Genomic DNA, 21,422 nt, shown 5'->3' on the forward strand with positions numbered 1-21,422 from the left:
AACACAAAAAAATCAATGAACAATACAATTCTTGGTCAGTAGGCGGGGCTGTTATACCCGCTGAGCTCTGATTGGTCAGAAGGTGGGGCTGTTATACCTGCTGAGCTCTTATCCTGAACTTATCCTGCTCCAGAGCAGGTTAGGTTTCAGCATAGGTTACCACGACAACGTAGCCCGATAGGAAGTCAGCCACCTTTATGGTACCGAAAAGCCAGGGTTAAGCCTGAAGTTATCTTGCTAAACTAATCCAGCATTATGGTACAGGCCTCTGGTCTCTAGAAAAAATCTTTCTGTTGTTTCGTGTTTTTGTTTTTTTCTAGCTAGGTTCAAACTCAAAACATATTCTCACTAACATCATCATCACCATCATCACAGGGAGCTGGTCACAAGATTTGTCTTCAGTTCTTAGTCCCGACGTTCTTTAGCACCTAACTTGTGCAATAGCTTTCCCCCGGTTTTATTCTTATAATTATGCCTAACGACCACACAATGACAGGACATCAGTGTATCTGCTCTGAAAGAGCTATATTAATTAAAACATTTGAAATCATGGAATAACATTATATATTTGTTCTGCAATTATTTCAGAATTATTCTGGTTGATTTAAAAAAAAACAAAGTACTATAAAACAGTCGTGGAAAGAAGACTTTGAATTTTTCTGACATATATTACTGTTTTTAATGATCAGAATGTGTGTGCGTTTGGTTTAACTACCTTGAAAAGGACCCATCGGTGCCGTTTGTTGAATAATCTCAACTTCACCTTGTGAAGATAAAGATGTTTTCCTCACCCATTGAATTGTGACTGACATTCAAATTAACGAAGCCTTGAGGGTGATTCTTTTGGTTGTAGCGGGGGGGGGGAGGTCTGAGTCACATTATTTAGTTATTATTCTGACGTATTCATCGTCTTTAGTGAGACTCACAGTCATGGTTTATTATAAAGTTTTTACTTTCTTTAATTGTGGCCCGTGTAGTCGTCCCCCGGTCATCGCCGGCGCATGACGTCACTACGTAGCCCTCTCTTTCGCATAGAGGCACGCGCGTATCGGCTCACTGGGGTTTGTTTACTGTGTGAACGTGGAGGGGCGCTAATGGCACCATTTGTTATACTGTAAACAAGACGAGCCTTTTCATTTTACAGTGTCACTACGATCCGAATTCGCACCTTGATATTTTTCACGTTGGATTGAAACGCATTTATTCGTGTTTCTGTTCTTTTTTTACACGACTTGCGGCGCCTGTTCCGACGGTATGAATTACATGGAGGTAGCGGGTCCTAATCGATGCTAACCTTAGCACAGCTTGATAGAGCCTCCTAGTGGGGCTTACAGACAAGAGGAACTGATTCTCATTGTTATCTTTTTATGCAATTGAACGTTTCGAATTCGTTCCGCCCTGTCAGTTCAGCGACGGTCACGTCAGAAGCCAATGTAAACATCCTAGTGCTCCGGTAGGTCACAGTTAGCAGCTGCTCTTGTCTGCTCGGTCATTGCTGGTAATGGCACAGTTGAATTAGCCAACTTGATACCGGAGCGATTGTCGCTGGATGGGGTGGAGTTGCTTCGTTTTGCCGCACAGGCTACAATAACAGATATCAGTTGTCCGTGTTGGAAGACGTTCTCAGACAAAATGCTGCTAAGGAGCTGCTGGAAATCCCGACATAAAACCAGCTGCGGACCAGCTAGTTGTTGGCTTCGGCCAGGTTTGGTAGCTCTGTTGTTCTGCATCGGTCAGGTTCCGTGGAGCGGTGCGGTGATGGAGACCACCGATGTGGTGCAGAGAGATGCAGAATTTGATGTCACCTATAATGACACGGTTACAAACGAAAACCAAACCATTTATGCGTTCAATCACACCATCTCCAGGAATAAGGTGAGTGAGCTTTTTTTTAGATCAATATAATCGTTTTTTCCCCACTCAATAATATCACATAAATTCGAACGTCTCCTTTTCCTGGTTCTTAATTTCAGACGGATGGAGTGCGTGTGTCTGTGGATGTGTTGTCAAAAGGTTTCGAAAGTCCCATCCTGTTTGTGGTTCGACAGAAGCAGGCTGTACTGTCTTTTCAAGTCCCCCTCATACTAAGAGGCCTGTGAGTATGCCCATTACAATTCTGGACTGGACTGGAGGAAGATTGGAGCATGATTCTCTTTTACAAATTAACTGAAAAGATCTTTGAATAGATTGTGTTCTATAATACCCAGTGAAACTCTTCTGAGCTCCCCCCAATCCATGAGTAATTCTGGTCTGCTACCTGGGATTAGTCAGTGTGTCTATGTGCAGCTACAGATATTGACAAGTACAATTTGTTGTCCTGGTTACTGAATTTAACTATTAAGTTGATCAATGTTGCTGAATGTAGCTGAATAAGATTAAGTAATAATAATAATAATAATAATTGATCTGACATTTATAATGCTTAAATGAACTCTAAGACTTTACAGACAGAAAAGACAAGTGAGAGATACACCACAGGTGAAATTTGTGGTGGAGGATAATGGAGGTTAAAATGATACTGTCTGTGTGGGGAGGGTTTTGCAGAGGGTCTATATCTATCTTTATGTCATCCTTTTTAGTAAGTAGTCTGGATGGAAATCTAAATATCTAATAATCTGTTCTACAAAACTCCAACGTGTCTCAGTCTACAAAATTTGGGTTCTATTAGGTTCGTAAGGAGACTGGCAGTGGTGAATGAAAAGTTGAAACCTCCACCCTAATGACACACTGACAAGAATATAAGAAAAGTCATATTTAAAAGTATTTGACAAAACAATTTGAACATCTCAATTCCCCAAGAAAACATGAACAGAATAATGAACCAAAATAAAGTAAATTCTTCGATACCGCCCCTTAAGTGTCCTTAAGGCCACAGGTTATCACTGTCCATTCCAGTTTAGGGTTTCAATGTTTGTTCCATGTCTATAGTTTTCTCACTTTGTTCGTATTGTGTCAGATCTGACTCGGAAAAAAGTAAAAAAGGAAAATCTGAGATCTCAGTTAATAAAAAAAGGAAATTCTTAAAGGACTGGTAATCCTTTGTGCTACCACCCTCCAAGGAACCAGGTGGAGCATTCAGGAGCATCCAATGTGCATCTGTTCGAACAAAAATTGTTCGAACAGAAATAATAAGAAAAATAATACTGACAGTAAAAGTAACACTGGGTTACATTTACAGTATTTCTGACAGCCACACACGCAACGTAAAGACTGATCCAAGGTTCACTGTACAATGTGTCAGTGGCTGCAGTTATTCCTCAGATACTAAACAGTTATGACTTCAGGTCATAGGGTAATGCTTATCATTCTTGTTTGCTGTAGAGCGGCCTGTTCACTGTCACGTAAAACATGAACACCTATAAATAATATGTCTGTTAAAATGTTTTCCTATTCATGATGGACATGAAGGAGGTCAGGATCTGATTGTATTTTTGTTGAATTTTTTTTGTTGTATTTTTTGTCAGTGTTATTGTGGCATTTTTTCACTTTTGTGTATTTATGTATTTATTTAGGTGTAATATGTGAATGTATGTGAGCAGATGACATACGTAATATCCCTCGGCATAAATTTTCTGTTTGTCTGCCTGTCTTTCTGCCTTCTTGACCCCCTAACCCTCTACCGTACCTTGGGGGTGGCAGTAGCTCAGTCGGTAGAGCAGGCGCCCTAAGATCAGAGATCGGCAGTTCGATTCCTGCTCCTGACCAGCCATCCTCGGAGCATGAGCTGACAGTGGGAGGTGTCAGCTCACCGTCCGTGCCCTTGAGCAAGGCGCTGTCCCCTCCACAAGCTTCCTCATCAGGGCACTCCTGAAATTAGCTGCCTGTCGCTCTATATTTGTATTTGCATGCCTACAGGCTGATAGTGTGTGTGTGTTTCTGGGGCCTGTACACACACACACACACACACACACACACACATACATTGTATATACATGTTTAACAATATAAGGCATAAGTGAAAAGAAAATGTCCCCATGGGGACATTAAAGTTTGTTTCTTCCTCGTCTTTTTCTACCTGCCTGTCTGTCTTTCTATCTATCTACAGTATATATCTGTCTGTCTTTCTGTCTGTCTATCACTCATCCAGGAGAAGCTGACTTTTAGGAAATTTTCTTATTTGAAGATATAATACTTGTCTAGAAGTACACTCCTTTTATGTTGTGTTTTGACATTAAAACAAACTGTTCATTTGCCTAATGAGAAAGAACCAGCATGTCATCAACTTGGTCTGTAATTCACCCGAGTGATTATCTTCCCAGCTTCTGTAACGTGTTTTAATCAGATGGGATTTCATAACAGGTTAAAAGTTCAGCAGTTTATTAGCCAAAAGCCCATCTGTAATGTGGTCAGCTTTCTCCTGTGGTTTTGCAATAGCTGGATTACATCACCATAGTCTTGTGACATACTGAGTTAAATCACGAATGAATCTTTGAGTTTTACTTCCTCATCTGACATCCAGCATTGTGGCTGCTGTAAACATGTTTTTATTACCTCAGAGCAGAGATATTCATCTTTCAAGTGTCTACGTACTCAGTGCATTAAAAAAAATATGTTGGCTTTCCACCAACATATTTAATTACAAGTAATACTGATTTAGCTCTCTTTGAATGTCAACCTGAACGTTTCTGTGCTTTCTATCTAATTTTTAGCTTATCCCTCTTTCTCTCTGTCTTTCTCTCTCCAGCTACCAGAGGAAGTACCCTTACACTCATGTGGGCCGGACATTATGCCAGCCTCTGACCCGGGCCGCTTCAGAGACCCAGTACTTCTTTGTGGATGTGTCCACCCTATCCAGCCAGGGCACAAACTACCAGCTCAGGGTCAGCCGTGTGGAGAGCTTTACCCTGCAGTGAGTTTTATCTCATAAAGTCACACAGTATTTAAAAATCAATCTGTTGTTTGGTTTAAAGTGACCTACTGGCTACATTTGCTTTGATTACAGGACTGACAGGAAATTCAGCTTCATTGCATCACCATCCCAGCCTCAGGTATGCAGCGCTGTACCATAGTTTCATGTTTCTGCAAGTAGAATACAATGTTATGCTTTATTAATAGGAAGTTCAGTTACAGTTATGAGGGTTTACTGACACTGAGGGGATGAATGACAGGAAATACGAGAAATGCTGCAGAAAGTACATGCAAGAAGTGAATGGTAATAATGGAAGGATCACATGGTTTTGTTTTATTATTCAGTGTGAAGCAGCATGAAGTTTCTTCTGCTTTCATGTGAAAAAGAGAATGTGTTTCATGTGTTTCATTTGTGGTCTTTTGAAGCACCTCACCAGTCAGTTTTGTCGTTGAAATCAGTCAAGATTTTCATCCAGGAGTCCGGTTTATCAGTTATGCTTCATAATATTGTATTTGCTATTTTGAAAATTGCACATCCTTCTACATGCATCTTGCTAGACATGGAAAAAATACAGTGAATAGTTAAAAATGTATTTTCTAATCTCCTCCATATTCTCTGTTACCAACTCATTAATTTTTACTTTTATTTCTCTTGTCCTTTCATTCAGTACTTTAAGTATGTCTTTCCGGATGGGGTGGACACTGTTATTGTCAAGGTCAACTCAGATATGAACTTTCCCTGCTCCGTTATGTCTGTCCAGGACATTCTGGTACAGTTACACACCTGAAACCAGACATCTGCTTTTCCTGCTATTGTTATCTCATGAGCCACACAAATCTGAATTCTGAACATTTAGTTGAGATATCTGTATGTTTTTGCCTTCACTTGTTTTAATTAGTGTTTCTCTCTTTCACCCTCTCCTTCTCTCATCTCTCTCTGTCTCTGTGTTTCACTTTTTTATTTCAGTGCCCAGTCTATGACCTTGACAACAATGTGGCCTTCATTGGGATGTACCAGACTATGACCAAAAAAGGCGCAATCACTGTACAGGTAGTGTTTACCCCTTGAATGTGTCTTAAGCAGTACAAACCATACTGTTAATTCATTGGAAACTGCCAAGGGTTTAAATGCTTCCATTACCACGCAATCTGACCCATATGACATGTTTTCATTTATCTTTTTATCTTTTAGAGAAAAGATTATCCCAGCAACAGTTTCTATGTAGTGGTAGTGGTGAAAACAGAGGATGAAGCGTGTGGCGGTCCACTGCGCTTTTATCCTCTCCTTCCTGATGAGTTGATCAATGCTGGCAACCGCACCAAGATGCTTGATGTGGTGGTCTCTCCTGCTATCAACAGTAAGCATCAAATATAAACTGCTCAGACTGCAGAATAAACCTTCACTTTAGTGTAAATTAGTGATCATATATTGATGATCAAAGGAATGAGTTGGAGGATGTCCGTGCTGTGCATCCAGAAACATTTGTGGAGCAGCAGTAGGTTTATCCACTGAGTTCTTATTAATCATTACAATTACTTTCTAAATGCCTTGTTACAAACTGTTCCCTGGTTCTGACGCCTCGACTCTCCCTTCATCAAGACTTTGCCCTGTGATTCAGAAGAGTTGTCATCATCATAACCATCATGTTTAAGATTAGATAATCATTAGAACTCAGTGCTGGGATATTGTTCCACCAGACATGCAGACTTTAACTTCTGTAGCCCCGGTATCATCATGTTCATCTCTGGTTTATGGGGAAAACCGTAATACAGGTAGTCCTCAGCATACAAATACAACTGGTTCTGAGAGGTTGTTTGTAAGTTGAATTGTTCGTAAGTCATTAATTATTAAATCCCAATCTATAATCACCATTTGAGGTCATTTACTACTCTAAATACAAAAGTACTATTCCGTAAGACTTAACAGAAATAACAGGAAATAAAAATAACACTTAATAAAATAAAATACAGGTACAGGTCGTTTCGAGTCAAGTTGTTTCGAGTTAAGCGGTGCTGCTTAGTAGGGCTTGTGGCAGAAAGTGGAACTGCAGTACTAGTCGTATATGGGGGTTTGCATTCATATATCTGAATGTCCATATGTTGAGGACTATCTATATTCCTAGATACTTTGTTATCTTTGATGCTAACCTCCTGTATGTCCTTAACCTATGTGACTTTCAGAAGATAGAGCTTACGTTTTTACAATAACAGTCATTTCTCTACTGATTTTAATTTTTATACATTTCATTCTTTGATGCTGTATTCCTTCGCTGTTTCCCTAACCTCTCCCCATACCCGTCGCCCCTGAAGGGTTGAATTGTTTTTATGCAAGTTTAGTCATTAAGAATAATACGTAATTACTATCATTTCCAGTGATCTGTATAGACTTCTTTTAAACCTTAATATTAAATAATGTGATAGTTAAAATAATTTTGCAGTATTGTCAGGGTCATGAAGTATTATCATGTGGAGAAACGTCCAGTAAATATATGTAATAACTTTCCACAGCGGAGGTGTATGTGATGGGCATGCTGTTCTGTCTGGGGATCTTCCTGTCTTTCTACCTGCTCACCTTGCTGATGGCCTGTCTGGAGAACAAGAAGTAAGAGTCCCCTTTCCTCTCCGGCCAGAACAAATGTTATGGAGAGTCAAAAGATTCCAAATTCAAGATTCCTCGTATTGTCATTCAGACACCACTCCAGAATGTAGTGCAGAATGAAATTATGCTGCATAGGCCATGAAAATATAAAAACACCAATAATAGAAACACAGCAGCAGGCCTTACGAATACATTTCATAAATATAAATCTAAAGAATGCACCGCATCAACAGAATGCAGATTTATGCAACTGCACCACAAGAAGATGACTCTACTCAATGAAAATAATTGGAAGCATGTTTTTCTCTGTTTCCGCAGAGTGAAAAAGAAAAGAGACATCTTTCAGATCCCTGCTGACATGTCGCCTGCTGAGACAGGTAACCCGGCAACCTGCAAAGAGGGACCGGCCCATTAGTGGCTCACTGGTGTCTAGAGAACACCAAGTCATGAAACGGCACTGTAGAACTGATTCCATATTATAATTCCAGCACACTTAAAATGCAGTATGATGACCATTTACTCATTTGATGTAGAATCAAACATGTCTATGTACTGAATGTGTCATTTTTCTCTCTTCCTCATGCTAATGTGTGGTTCAGCCTCTTTGCTCGGGAAGAACGGAGATGGTATAAAGACTTAGATTCTTATACTTCCTCACACTGTTGTTTGTCTGCTATGCTGTGCACCATTCTGTACATTTTCAGACACTCTAATTACCATAACAGTTTTTTCAGGAACTATTTTTTCTAGCTGGATTGCTGCTGCATGTGCTTTGATGTCTGTGTTCAACATTTCAGCTGTAGTGGTCTTTTTAATGTGCAGCCTTAGCATACTAACTAATAGTGATGGTTGCAGTGCTTGTTTATGCATTTCATGTGCATATATGTACAGTATGTGTGTGTGTAAAACACTCCCCTGGGATTTTAATACGCATGTTTCCATAGGGAAGACTCCTGTGTCACCGTATGAATACGGCTCCTTTGGTGAGTTTGGTCACTTGTGGAGTTTCTTGACTTGTTTTAGCGGAGACTTAATTAAATAACTATCTTTATCTCCCCCTTTTTTCCAGCTGACAATGGCAGCACACTCAGTTCAGAAGCCATCACTGAGAGTGCCACATCAACTGACAACAACTATGGATACATGGGTATGGATTAACATAAGCAAACATGAAGACACACGAAGACACACATTTTCTTTGCCACTTTGAACTTTGAATCTCTTCACTTACTGGCTTGCACTTAGCTTCATGCTAGTAGCTCTAGTCCCTCACTGGATTTCTGTGTCTTTATTTATCAGGACAGGAGCCTTACAAACGCCACCCAGTCCTCAATTCCCTTCATCATATAGCCATCCGCATCGGTGACACACTGCTGCACAATTATCTAAATCACTAACACCAAGCAAATCAGCACAGTGCGAATTGTTCTGTGATAATCTCAATGATTATGCCGGGTCAAATTCCTTATCTGGTGGCATGAACAGAAAATCAACATCAGAATTTCAATTATCACTCGAGTGGTTCTGTTTATTATTTGAAAATTGCATGTAAATTCTGAAAGGTGTTTGAACATCTTCTCATCTTTCCCTTCAATGCAGACGTTCTAATTGATCAGATTGCCCTCTTTCCTTTATTCTACCATAACCTTATCTCCCTCCTTTCTTCCATCAGAGAGATCGCTTGACAGTGTTGGAAGAAGTAGGCAGGAGTCTCTGAGCTCCGTAGAAGAAGACGACTACGACACGCTGGATGACATCGACTCAGACAAAAACATCGTCCGCACCAAGGTGTTTGTTGTTGTTAAGACTAATACTGGCCATGTTACGTCAGGCGTGTTTGATGTTGGTGTTGTTGTTGTTGTTAAGACTAGCCATGTCATGATGTACCACACTGACTTTTATTTTTAATTTTGTTCTTTTTTATTGTTACAGAAATTTCTCTGTGTGTCTGACTTGGCTCGCAAAGACAAGAGGGTTCTCAGCAAGAAATATCAGATCTACTTCTGGTGAGGACATTAGAAAATTACACATTTCACCTACTGTGATGCAATGACACTGCAGCTCAAATGAAATCCACAATGACAGTATTTCAGTGTTAGATTTACATTATCCTGACCATCACTGCGTGCTTTTTATTGTCAATAAACAACTATAGAGATCAGGAAAGCCAACTCACTAAGCATTTTTAAGTCAACATCATGGTTTACGTAAGTTGACACACAGCAGTCAGAATGTGGAGGAATGGTGGGGCAAGGAGGAGCAGCTCATGGTCAAAAGGTTCACGGTTAATGATGATCTCTCCAGGAACATTGCTACTATCGCTGTGTTCTACGCGCTGCCTGTCATCCAGTTGGTCATCACTTATCAGACGGTATGCTGGGGAAACACACATGCTGATTTTAAAGAGAAACAAGCTCGTTTCTGTTGTGAAATCACATCAATGACAAATCGACTCTCTGCTCTCAGGTGGTTAATGTTACAGGAAACCAGGACATCTGCTTCTACAACTTCCTATGTGCCCACCCTCTGGGAGCTCTCAGGTTTGTGATTGGCATGTGTCTGGTTAGGTCGATGGGAGAGATAGCAAATCACATGATTAACTCTGATCTGTTGTCACATAAAGCGCCTTCAACAACATCCTCAGTAACCTCGGTTATGTGATGTTGGGACTCCTCTTCCTCCTCATCGTCCTCAAAAGAGATGTTGCTCACAAACGCGCTTCGGTCCGCCACGAACTAAATGCACTGGTGAGAAACATGCACGCACACACACATGTACGGTCGACATAGAAAGAGGATGTAATGAAGGCTAGATGCAGACGTGACAAAATAGATGCAGTAAATCTGGAACAAAGAGTAACTTACATTACTTATTGAATTTTAATTTCTTCATGGTCATCAATTCAATCTCTGTCCCGTCGCCCTCAGGAATGTGGCATCCCAAAACACTTCGGTTTGTTTTATGCCATGGGAACTGCTCTGATGATGGAGGGATTGCTCAGCGCCTGCTACCACGTCTGTCCCAACTACACCAACTTCCAGTTCGGTGAGAAGGCCATTACGTAACATTCCCATTATGCTGTTTCTTTAATGTGGTTTTAAGACTATGTTTTCTTCTATGTTGTTGTGGATTTTGATTTTGTCATCACTTTGAAGGAAAGGACTCATCAGCTGTCTTTGTTTGCAGACACGTCCTTCATGTACATGATTGCAGGACTCTGCATGTTAAAGCTGTATCAGAAGAGACACCCGGACATCAATGCCAGTGCGTACACGGCCTATGCTTGCCTGGCTGCCGTCATCTTCTTTTCTGTGCTGGGAGTGGTACGTACACAAACAAACAAACACAAATGAAGAGGCAAAGTAGTGTTTAACACACATACATAATTCCTGACATCTGTTTGCAGGTATTTGGTAAAGGGAACCTCTTCTTCTGGATCGCTTTCTCTGTGATTCACATTGTGGCCACTCTTTTCCTCAGCATACAGCTCTACTACATGGGCCGCTGGAAAATGGGTAAGATCACAACACTGAAAAAGTCCTAGATTTAGTTTTGATTTTTTTCTACCATTTATTTATTCAGTGGTTTTTAATTTTCACACTTCACACTGTGAACTTGTGCTTGAAGACATCAAATGCTTTCTTTTGATGTGCGTCAGACTCTGGGGTGCTGCGCAGGATAGTTTACGTTGTCTACACGGATTGCATCAGACAGTGCAGTGGACCTATGTATATTGTGAGTAATCATGAAGGTCTGCATAAGCATGTTTTAATCACAGTTTAGAGAGAGATGCTGGAGGTGGGGAAAAACAAAACGGTTTCTTATAAAGTAAATGAATATCACTGGGTCCTGATTGGTCCAGATTATCTAAGTGTAAATCCATCTTTTTCTCCTGTGACTGTGTGACAGGACCGTATGGTTCTACTTGTAATGGGGAACATAGTCAACTGGTCATTGTAAGTAAACTGGTTATTTGATTTTAATTGACGTTAAGTAAATGAAACTAATGGACGTCGTCTCTCTGCAGAGCTTCCTACGGCATCTTAGAGAGACCTAATGACTTTGCCTCCTACTTGCTGGCCATCGCCATCTGCAACCTGCTGCTCTACTTTGCCTTTTACATTATTATGAAGGTGTGTGTCTTCGTGTGAATCCGTGTCTTTGAGTACAATTTAGATGAAATGCAGAAATGTTTGTTAAATCTCTCCGTACATTTCTGTCTTTCTTCAGCTGCGTAGCGGTGAGAGAATCCAGTTCCTGGCGTTGGTGTGTATTCTGTTCACGGCCGTGGTGTGGGGATTGGCTCTCTACTTCTTCTTCCAGGGTTTGAGCACATGGCAGGTCAGTAAACCTCAGAGGTAGGATTAGCATTTTGGCGTGTGAGAGCAGTTTGTCATTGTTTAAATCTTTTTCTTTCTGTTCACAGAAAACTCCAGCAGAGTCTCGTGAGCACAACCGGGACTGCATCCTGCTGTCTTTCTTCGATGATCACGACATTTGGCACTTTCTGTCCTCCATTGCCATGTTTGGATCCTTCCTGGTATGATGGTGTTTGTTTTGCATTCATGGTGCCCACACGCAGCATAGCATCAAAAACATCTCCCTCCTCTGAGTACTTATAAAGTAATGAATGTGAATAGCTGTGGATACATGAACTACTTTGCTGGCGTATCTGATAGCTTGAACGTCCTTTTAGCCATTGCCTTTCTCCCTTCCAGGTCCTCCTCACTATGGATGACGACCTCGACACCGTCCAGAGAGACAAGATCTTCGTGTTTTAAAAGTGTCAGATCTTTGATGAGCTCTTTCTCTCTGCCTTATTGCCACTCCAGCGCTCTTTTTGTCTACTACGTGATTTTTAAAAAAGCACAGCCAGTAGCCGGTTTTTCTTTTGTCCCGGCTGTACCGTGGAAGCCTCTCTGCCTCCCACAGTCAATCAACGAGTCAGGGGGGGGACCGAAGCCTCTCCTTTCACATGAATGGCCACAAACGTGCCGATGAAAAGCTGTGCCAACGTTAAGTGATGATCAGACGTTGTGCTCTCCCTCTGCCATCATCAGTTTAGCTGTTGTGATTGATGTTTACTTACTGCTGACGATAACAGTGTACACGTCTACTAAAAGAAAACCCGATCCAAATTAACTTATTTTATACTGTCCGCATTATGCTTGACCTGCAGGTCAATGATGCGTTTTAAAATTACTGTTTGTACGCTGTGTGAGCATTTGTACATGTGTGAGTGTATTCACAGTATCAATGTGCGAACATGACGACCGTCCAGTCTTGTCAGTGGCCTTTAATGTTTTATGTTGGGCAAGTACTTGTCTGAACCCCCTTTTGTTCTTCTCATCAGAGAATACTGTATAATGATTGTATTTACTTCAGACTGGCCTCCAGTGTGAATGTGAAGGGTATTTTTGCACTGTAATGTATGAAAAAAGTGATTTAATGTCAAACATTGCAATGAGTTGTTACTGAATAAAGGTCTCATTTTCTTACATTTCATGTTGAGTCTTACACCAGGGTTTGAGCAGAGGGAGTGTTTCTGGAAATCGGATTAGTTTAATATCAGACGTTTTGTGATAGGGATCTCTTTCATCTGCCGAAGCTTGACATGAAGCTAAAGAACTTGTATTTGAAGTCTGTTGCAAGAGAGCCATTGGTGATCCCTTCACAGAGAACCCACATTTAGCAAAAGATCCATGCTACAGTGTCAGAAATGTGACACTAGTACTTTGAAGAAGCAACAACTTGTGTGGCTGTTAACGCATTCTGTTGTTATTCTCTGAGTTAACCAGTGACGGTCGTTCCCCTAAACTGTCACTTTTCCTCAGTGGGCTCATTTCTACTCAGAGGTGCATTAATGTAGTGTTTTCTGAGAAGCGGTCTTTGTTGCAGTACCTCAGGAAGCCACTAGAGGCAGTGTCGTCAGTTCACTGAATGAAGTCTTCAGCCATGAAGAAGAAAACTGAAGTACAGAGACACACACACCTATATAGACACACACATCGACACACTGTAATATAATAAATACACACAGACATCAGAAAGCCACTTCAAAATCTTCAGTTTAATATCTGCTCCAGCGATACAGAAAAGTTGGTATTTAATACATGTTTTAATAACCTTAAATTACTTAAATAAAAAGGAGTGAAAAATGCACCAGCAATGCTGCTCTAGCAGAGAAAGAGTGGAGTGGGACTAAATGCTGATCAGTTCCTGCATTAATTAGCTTTGCTCACTCCTTTACATCTAGCAAATCTAGAGTAACAAAGTTACAAAACAGCCATGAACTATTAAAACTACTGAGAAGTTGTTGGTCATCTAAAAAGTCAATAAAGCTATAATGTAAAATGAAGACAAACAGGATTTCTCTTCCATCATGGAGTTATCACAGACAAATGTTTTGCATTTTACTAATTGCAAAAAAAGAAAAATACATTCTTAAAATGTTCATTATTTTCTGTCTAATCCAGTATTTTAACAAAATGTACTACCTGTTTATATTTTAAACAAAGGCACAAAGAAACACGGCTGCGTTTACCTCAACACAACAGTTTGACGCTCAGCTGAATGTCCTGGTGAACGTTGCACCACAGCGTCTTGTCGCCTAGGAGACGTCACAGCTGTGCTTCTTCAGCTGCCTCGGGTCGGAGAATCCTCGGCCACACTGCTGACAGGAGTAGAGCTTCTGTCCAGTGTGGACCTGCATGTGGGACTTGAGCTGATTCGACTGGTGGAATTTCCTGTGACAGTACAAACATTCGAATGGCTTCTCCCCCGTGTGGATCCGCAAGTGTCTGTAGAAGTTCCCGTCTGTTCTGAAGGCCTTGCCGCATTGGTCACATTTGTACGGTTTCTCACCGGTGTGTATCCGCTCGTGTTGCTTCAGACTGCCGGAGTGGAAAAACCTCTTCCCGCACACGTCACAAACAAAAGGCTTCTCCCCCGAGTGGCTTCTTTGATGATAACCGAAAGAGTATTTGTTATGGAAAGACTTCCCGCATAAACCGCAGTGGAACTCCTTGTGCTCACTGTGGCTTTTCTCGTGCAGTTTGAGTGAACCTGCTGCGCTGAAACTTTTAAGACATATTTTGCAACTGAATGGTTTAACCAGAGACCTGTTGCGCTTTCTAGGATCTGAAGAGCTTTGTGTTCCATCTGCCTCCTCGTTCCTGTCTGCATGCACGTACCTCTGATGGATCTGCAGCCTGCAGTTGAACAGGAAGGTCTTGCCACACAGATCACACATGAATGGCTTTCTGGCACCATGGATGAGCATGTGCGACTTGAGTTTGGTGTTATCAGAGAAGCTCTTGCCACACTCCTGACAGGTGAATGGCTTCTCTCCCGTGTGGATCCGAAGGTGGCGCTTGAGGTTGTTGTTCAAGCTGAACCTGGCTCCACATATGTGGCAGGTGAACGGCTTTTCCCCGGTGTGAACAACGCTGTGTCTCTTCAGAGCCGTTCCCGTCCTGTATGACCGATTGCACACACTGCATATGAACGGAGTCACGCCTGTGTGTTTCCTCTTATGCACAGTCAGTGAGTGGGCGTATTTGAAGCTCTCGTCACACATTGTACATTTGTATTTCTTGGTGTTTGTGTGAACCGTCTGATGGAAGTGCAGGGTGTCTTTACTCTTGAACTCCTTCCCACATGTTGCACAGCTGTACGGTCTTTCCTCCGAGTGCACTCGCATGTGACATTTCAAATGGACCGATGACTTAAATGTCTTGTCACAAAGTTGGCATTTCACCATTTGCTTCTTTTTCTCATGACGTAACAGGTGGTTTTCCAGAGACTGTTTGATTCTGAATGTTTTCCCACACTGATCACAAGCAAAAGGCTTCGGCGGTTTCAACCGCTGATGATGCTTAAGGTGGTTCTTAAGTGACTCCTCTTTTCGGTACGATCTTTTACAGTGAGGACAGGGGAAGGGTAAGGGCGCTTTGCTTGCCTCATGGCGTGACAGGTGATTTTCCAAAGACCTCTTTTCGCAGAAAATTCTGCTGCACTGCTCACAGGGAAACGCTTTCTTATGGACCTTCATGTGATTCTTCAGTTCGCTTTTCCAGTGAAAACTGCTGTCACAGTGGTCACAGCAGAACCGCTGTACCTCTTTGCATGTTTCACCTGATGGTGTTGTTTTCTCTTCAGTGCTGTTGTCAGTGAAGACTGGAGATGGAGGGAAGAAAAGAACAAATGAATCTATTATTGTTGGATCTGGAGGATGTATTTTTACCTAATCGAATAACTTTCCAAACTTTTCTGTCACTGCCAGTCGATGAAGAAGCAACTGTGATCTTTCATCATACCTTCTGCAGCTTTATAAGTTGCTTTTCTTTTCCTCCTCGTTCTCCTGGATGGTGCCTCTTCAGCAAATTTCTGTGAAATATACTAAAGTAATTGGATGCTAACATTAAAAAGTTGGCTTATCTTTTCAAAGTAAATGGAAAGGCATGAAATCAAAATGTGACACTGAACATGTCAAAATAATATTTGTTTGTTGTCTAAGACAACAACTGTAATCATGTCGCCTCAGCACTGTAGCCAAGGTGGGAAATGAACCCCAATCAGAGGCTTCTGAATCTGATGGAAGCAATTTAAGGCACTTAATTCTAGACAAATCCCAACGTACATAGTTAAAATATAAACATGATTAATCCCCAACCTTCTCCTGTGCCAAATCGACATCACTGAGGGTACTGGACTCTGGACTGGGAACATCCTGAGGTGCAGAACCACGAGATGCAACTGGTTTGAAGGTTGATTGTGTTGTTTCTGCGGTTTCAGAGACAACATCCGATAATGCGGGGGATTGAACGATGACTTGGCCAGCACCCACCAACAACAGCATTGGAGCGGCTACGGGGTGAGGGATATCTCCAGGTATGGGAACAGATTCTTTGGCTCCTGCTGAAACCAGGGGAGGGCTTGAGGTGGGTTTCTTCACAGCAGCCACTGGTGCAGAATTGCCTGTGCAGACAGGCAGCACTGGGACATGAAAGGACATGAAACAGATCAGAATAATGCATTGCATTTAATCAAACGAAGGATTTTTCTATGCGGGAGTGAAATAACTGGAGAAGAATGAAAAAAACTTTTTTATTACTTCTAGAATCTGAAGATAAAGAATATGTCATACAATCGATGAGGCACAAAAACACCACACACTTGGTGCTGCCTGTCAAATGTGCTGATCTTCACTATCCATGTTAACCATCAATTTAATGTATTTTGAGATTAAGTTGGGCAAAATATGAAAATTAGTACCAATAACAGGCAATATTGACTATACTGTATTGGACAATTTAGACACTATTCAATTAATATATAATCAAAGACCCATACACAGATAAACGACGTGACTTCATTCTAACATGACCTCTGACCTCAGCTGATGTTCTGAAACTGTCTATGACTAACTTGTCATGACGTCATCAAGAGTTTGGCAGCCTCCTACCCGTCGGTGAGCCGTCCTGCAGCACGACCTGAGGTGGGTCCGTCGGAGCCTTAGTGCTGCCTTCACTGATGCTCTTCAGCTCGTTCTCCAGCTGCTCCATCTCTCTGCCCAGCTGACCCACTCTGGCCTCCAGCTCCTGCTCAAGTTGCCCGGCTTTCTTCTGCAGCACATCCTCCAGCTGCTCCACTTTAGACCGCAGAGCCTCGTTCTCCTCAAGTAGCTCCGACGAGAAAGCCGAGAAAAGTTTGTCGATCTGAACCACCAGACACTTCTCTATGTCCCGAATTTCCCCGAACGTCGCATCCTCCCACTTCGTGTTTGGCGCCTCTTTAGCACAGACGTCCCTGAAAACAGACACGGTCGCTTGAATGGCGACTTCAACTGCTGACGACACTTCGCTGCTGAATTTCGCTTCCATTCTTCCTCCCTCCGGTGAAAATTTAAAGTTTATCCCACGGATTCTGTCATATCTTAAAGAATCGTATGCTTAAAGGAGAACTTAAATCAAAATAAGGTGGACTGGACCAAAACAAATATTTCTTCCGTGTAAACGTAACGATAAGTGTCGTACATGGCGGCCGGTCCGCTTATGAAATCCTTCCCTCTCCTATTTCCGCTTCCTGTCTAACATGGACCTTGACTGCTGTACAGTAATAGATAAATGGTAAGGCACATCGCAAAAACCTTTTTAAATATAGTTACTTTTATATAGTATTTAACAGTGTTGTTTGGTGCTGATCTTTGTAGCTTTGGTAAAAACAGGAAACAAAAATGAAATCAAAAAATTTTTTAATCATTTTTTTTCCTGTTTTAAAATACCCGTTTCAGAAACTAATCTTATTACTCAAAGATGCCTGGAATGATGTTTGGTTCTTGAACTACGTGAAGCAAACGTGTTTTAGATCAGGGTCAGCACTTAGCAACTAGCTTTATTCAAAATCAGTTATTACTTAGCTTCGGTGTTTTCAAAAGTTTCTTACCACCACCTAGACTGTTTAATGTTGGTATAATATTCTATACACTAATCAGTTTTATTCATTTATGTTAGAGTAGAGTATAACTTTATTTATCCCTTAAGGAGGTTCCGTCAGGGAAATTAATTATTAACAATTAATTAATAATTAATAATTGGTGGTGAGACCAGCGATGTTGTTTGGTCTAGAGACAGTGTCACTGAGGAAAAGACAGGAGACAGAGCTGGAGGTAGCAGAGATGAAGATGCTGAGGTTCTCTTTGGGAGTGACCAGGAAGGATAGGATCAGGAATGAGTACATCAGAGGGACAGCACATGTTAGAGGTTTTGGAGATAAAGTCAGAGAGGCCAGACTGAGATGGTTTGGACATGTCCAGAGGAGAGATAGTGAATATATTGGTAGAAGGATGCTGAGTTTTGACCTGCCAGGCAGGAGGCCTAGAGGAAGACCAAAGAGGAGGTTTATGGATGTAGTGAAAGAGGACATGAAGGTAGTTGGTGTGAGAGAAGAGGATGCAGAAGACGGGGTTAGATGGAGGCAATTGATTCTCTGTGGCGACCCCTGAAGGGAAAAGCCGAAAGGAAAAGAAGAATTAATAATGAATAAATAATAATTAATATTAGCTTTTCTTTTCACTTATTTGTTATCATATCCTGTTTAGTTGTGATTTTCTGACCTTCCCTCCTGTATTCATTGCTAACTGTTTCAGTGTAATTGTTCAGCATATGACAAACTAAAAACTTAACGCACAGTTTTAGAGATGGTACACCCTGTGGAATGGGACTCCAACTGGTCATATGAGGTTCAAAATGGAGTAAGTTTACTTTGTGGGCTGGGTTCTCCATGGAAAACACAAATGATTATCTCCCCCATAGAACCATAATATTCACTGCTGTTTTTATGGATGTGTGGATGAGTTTGGTATCTGTGATACAGATTGTGACATGTGTGCTGTTTCTACATTCGTTTTCAATGAAAAAAGAACAGACTTAGTATGATTAATTGTTGATAAACGAAATGATATTTTATTCATCATTTCATCTCGGCTGACAGACTGAAGTTGATGTGAACAGAACAGCACAGATACACATAGGCAGGGTTTATTCATTCTGACTGCCACTCATCAAGATGTTTCCATTCCAAAACAGTTCAAATAACATATTTTATAAAGTCAGCTGTCAGCTGCACCCCGTAAGGGTCGTCCTGTGTGTATCTATGGTAACAAACAGTGTCAGATTATGAAGCTATTAGATTCATAATATGACAGCAAAGGACTGCAATATGTCACTTTACATGTGGAAGATTTGTTCTTTCAAAATTCACCTCTTTTAAATCTGTTTGTTGTATCCAACATGCATGTAAATGATTGCATTGATCTGGCATTCACATGTATTTAGATGCTTAAAGTGTGTTGAAATCAAACAAGTACAAACATAGGTACAGTTATCAAGACATATTTTGTGATAAACACAAACCAGACCAGATGGACCTGAACAGAAACTAAAAATCCTTAAAAGAATAAAGCATAACCTTAAAAAAAAATAGGTGCAGGTTTAATAATACTGTCATAACATCAGTGTTACAGTTTAAAAATGGAAAAAAATTATCCACATGGCAAAGACCGACTGACAAGAAAGAAAATCTCGATTTGATTTCTTGAGCTCTACGGCTAAGGATATTACCTGATCACAAAGAAAGATGTAAACATCCATTTTAAGTACAAATGAAATTAACAAAATCACATTTATTCATCCCAACCTTTCTAAAATGTTATTAAAGAAAAGAAACTGTCTTCTGGGCAAATGTCAGAAATGCTCTTTCATCTCATCTGTGAGGCTGGAGGGTTGGATCTGTCAGACTGATCTCCTGGACCGGTAGCAGGTAAACACATGTTCTGTGGTCCAATGAGTCTAGAATTATCTGATGAAACATGCGTTTGTCAAGATGGTTGTCATCATTTTTCAAGTTTTTTTTGGTCAAACATGAGCGAGTCTTAAAACACATCTAATAAAGCACAAGTTTCACCTTTGTGTTGCTTCTCCAGCATAGGCTCTGCTCATTTTTGCAGTTATGTTTGAAAATAATCCCTAAAATAAATATCAATCCCTGCAAACATTTTCATCCCTCCAGCCTCAAGGGCCAGAATAAGCCTGTTACCACAGCAACATAGTGGGACAAGCAGCACAAAGACATCTTTTGTTGTGAGAGTTTTTGGTCTTAGGCAACAAAAATTCGTCGGCTGAAATCAAGCTCTGGTTGCTACTGATGTAATGGGGATGTGACAGCTTTAACTAAAGGTAGCATGAACTGATGACAAAATAAGCAATGCCATCATCTGAAACATGCTCTAAACATTGAAAAGAACAGGTATGTATTGCAGCAGTGATTTCAGATGGACTTGAACTGAAAGCATCAGAAACAGTAGAACAGAAATAGACAAGGTTTCATACAGGGGTAGTGAAAGAGAGACATCATTCTTTATGGGCTTAAAAAACAGGTTTAAATGCCATCTGACCCAAATCTCACCAAGACACTCCTGCCAAAAACTTCCCCAGCTGCATGTAAAAGTTTCACTTGGACAACTGTTGCAGTCTATAACCTTATTCCACCATTGCTTATGGCTTTGTGATGAGTTTACAGAACATATAACTTAATCTAGTGTGTGGATGCCGAGTCAGCGGGCAGCAGAGATGAGCTGTATTGTGACAAATAATTTTTCTCCAAGCAGAACATGCAATCACACAATCAACAGACAACAACCGTTCCACTAAATATTAGGTCGGTCTGACGTCGCTGCTGATCCTCTTCATTCATTCACAGTTCATTCTTCTGTCTAAATCTACACTGATGCGATGTTGACCTGGACAATCTCAGGACTTTTTGGAGTCCAGATTATGTTGATACTGTCTGGCATTGCATGTGTGTATGTGTGTGTGTGTAGTGTATCACACATGTCTGGAAGACTGAGGTGGCATCTGAGGGGACAAAAAGAAACATGAAGCTCACAGTACTGTAAGCACACACCAACATAAAGAACCTGAGAGCTATGGAGACCCTGGGAGCAGAGAGTAGCAGCACACACAAAGACACACACACACACAGACACATACACGCACCACATATTTTGAATTCTACATATAAAAGGATGCAAACTATTTGTGTAAATCAATTAGAATATCCAAGCAGTCGTTTGATGTAAGAGAATAAAAGAGTAGATGAGGCCTGCTTCCAGCCTGAAGGCCTCACTCACTAAAACATGCCAGAAGCAGATTTTGTGCTTATGACCAAAAGCCAAACAATTAATCTATTGAAACTTGATCCTGACATAACAAACTTTTTTGTCTTTTAACATTGAGATTAAACGCATATTCTAAAAATGAGGCCCAGAAGAAGGAAGTCTACCTTCAGATTACATTTTGCTCGTTTTATATATATATATATATATATATATATATATATATATATATATATATATATATATATATATATATATATATATATATATATATATATATATATATATATATATATATAT

The 21,422-nt window shown here is 40.8% G+C and overlaps 2 protein-coding genes across 7 annotated transcripts; one reads left to right on the plus strand and one right to left on the minus strand.

Annotated features, from left to right (window-relative positions):
- The first annotated feature begins 1,071 nt into the window (after positions 1 to 1,071).
- sidt2 (SID1 transmembrane family, member 2) lies at positions 1,072 to 12,945 on the plus strand. 5 transcript variants are annotated; one of them, XM_068317950.1, is made up of 26 exons: positions 1,072 to 1,875; positions 1,974 to 2,095; positions 4,685 to 4,849; positions 4,943 to 4,988; positions 5,517 to 5,618; positions 5,816 to 5,899; positions 6,041 to 6,206; positions 7,357 to 7,450; positions 7,766 to 7,824; positions 8,047 to 8,073; positions 8,392 to 8,430; positions 8,517 to 8,594; positions 9,120 to 9,235; positions 9,380 to 9,453; positions 9,752 to 9,818; positions 9,914 to 9,987; positions 10,071 to 10,194; positions 10,375 to 10,492; positions 10,634 to 10,770; positions 10,854 to 10,962; positions 11,106 to 11,182; positions 11,357 to 11,403; positions 11,475 to 11,580; positions 11,678 to 11,788; positions 11,874 to 11,987; positions 12,166 to 12,945. In XM_068317950.1, the coding sequence occupies exons 1-26, from the start codon at positions 1,633 to 1,635 to the stop codon at positions 12,226 to 12,228; spliced, it is 2,562 nt and encodes an 853-aa protein (XP_068174051.1). In that variant the 5' UTR covers positions 1,072 to 1,632; the 3' UTR covers positions 12,229 to 12,945. The 5 variants fall into 5 exon arrangements, 4 of the variants coding, with proteins under 4 accessions (XP_068174051.1, XP_068174052.1, XP_068174053.1 ...); XM_068317951.1 differs by lacking the exon at positions 8,047 to 8,073; XR_011035598.1 differs by lacking the exons at positions 11,357 to 11,403; positions 11,874 to 11,987; positions 12,166 to 12,945.
- Positions 12,946 to 13,503: 558 nt separating this feature from the next.
- Positions 13,504 to 17,489, minus strand: LOC137596430 (zinc finger protein 271-like). 2 transcript variants are annotated; one of them, XM_068316957.1, is made up of 4 exons: positions 16,914 to 17,489; positions 16,122 to 16,444; positions 15,766 to 15,835; positions 13,504 to 15,625 (listed from the first exon to the last, which is right to left on the minus strand). In XM_068316957.1, the coding sequence occupies exons 1-4, from the start codon at positions 17,329 to 17,331 to the stop codon at positions 14,058 to 14,060; spliced, it is 2,379 nt and encodes a 792-aa protein (XP_068173058.1). In that variant the 5' UTR covers positions 17,332 to 17,489; the 3' UTR covers positions 13,504 to 14,057. The 2 variants fall into 2 exon arrangements, with proteins under 2 accessions (XP_068173058.1, XP_068173057.1); XM_068316956.1 differs by having other exon boundaries at positions 15,766 to 15,847.
- Between the last annotated feature and the right edge of the window lie 3,933 nt (positions 17,490 to 21,422).

This window comes from Antennarius striatus, chromosome 6, assembly GCF_040054535.1.
Source record: "Antennarius striatus isolate MH-2024 chromosome 6, ASM4005453v1, whole genome shotgun sequence".
Lineage (NCBI taxonomy): Eukaryota > Metazoa > Chordata > Actinopteri > Lophiiformes > Antennariidae > Antennarius > Antennarius striatus.

Coding starts and splice junctions, on each gene's coding strand:
- sidt2 (XM_068317950.1), top strand. CDS start 1,633: ATGCTGCTAAGGAGCTGCTGGAAATCCCGACATAAAACCAGCTGCGGA. Junction 10,195..10,374: donor GCCACGAACTAAATGCACTG/GTGAGAAACATG, acceptor CGTCGCCCTCAG/GAATGTGGCATCCCAAAACA. Junction 10,771..10,853: donor TCTTTTCTGTGCTGGGAGTG/GTACGTACACAA, acceptor ATCTGTTTGCAG/GTATTTGGTAAAGGGAACCT.
- LOC137596430 (XM_068316956.1), bottom strand. CDS start 17,331: ATGGAAGCGAAATTCAGCAGCGAAGTGTCGTCAGCAGTTGAAGTCGCC. Junction 15,848..16,121: donor TCGATTTGGCACAGGAGAAG/GTTGGGGATTAA, acceptor CAATTACTTTAG/TATATTTCACAGAAATTTGC. Junction 15,626..15,765: donor AACTTATAAAGCTGCAGAAG/GTATGATGAAAG, acceptor CTCCATCTCCAG/TCTTCACTGACAACAGCACT.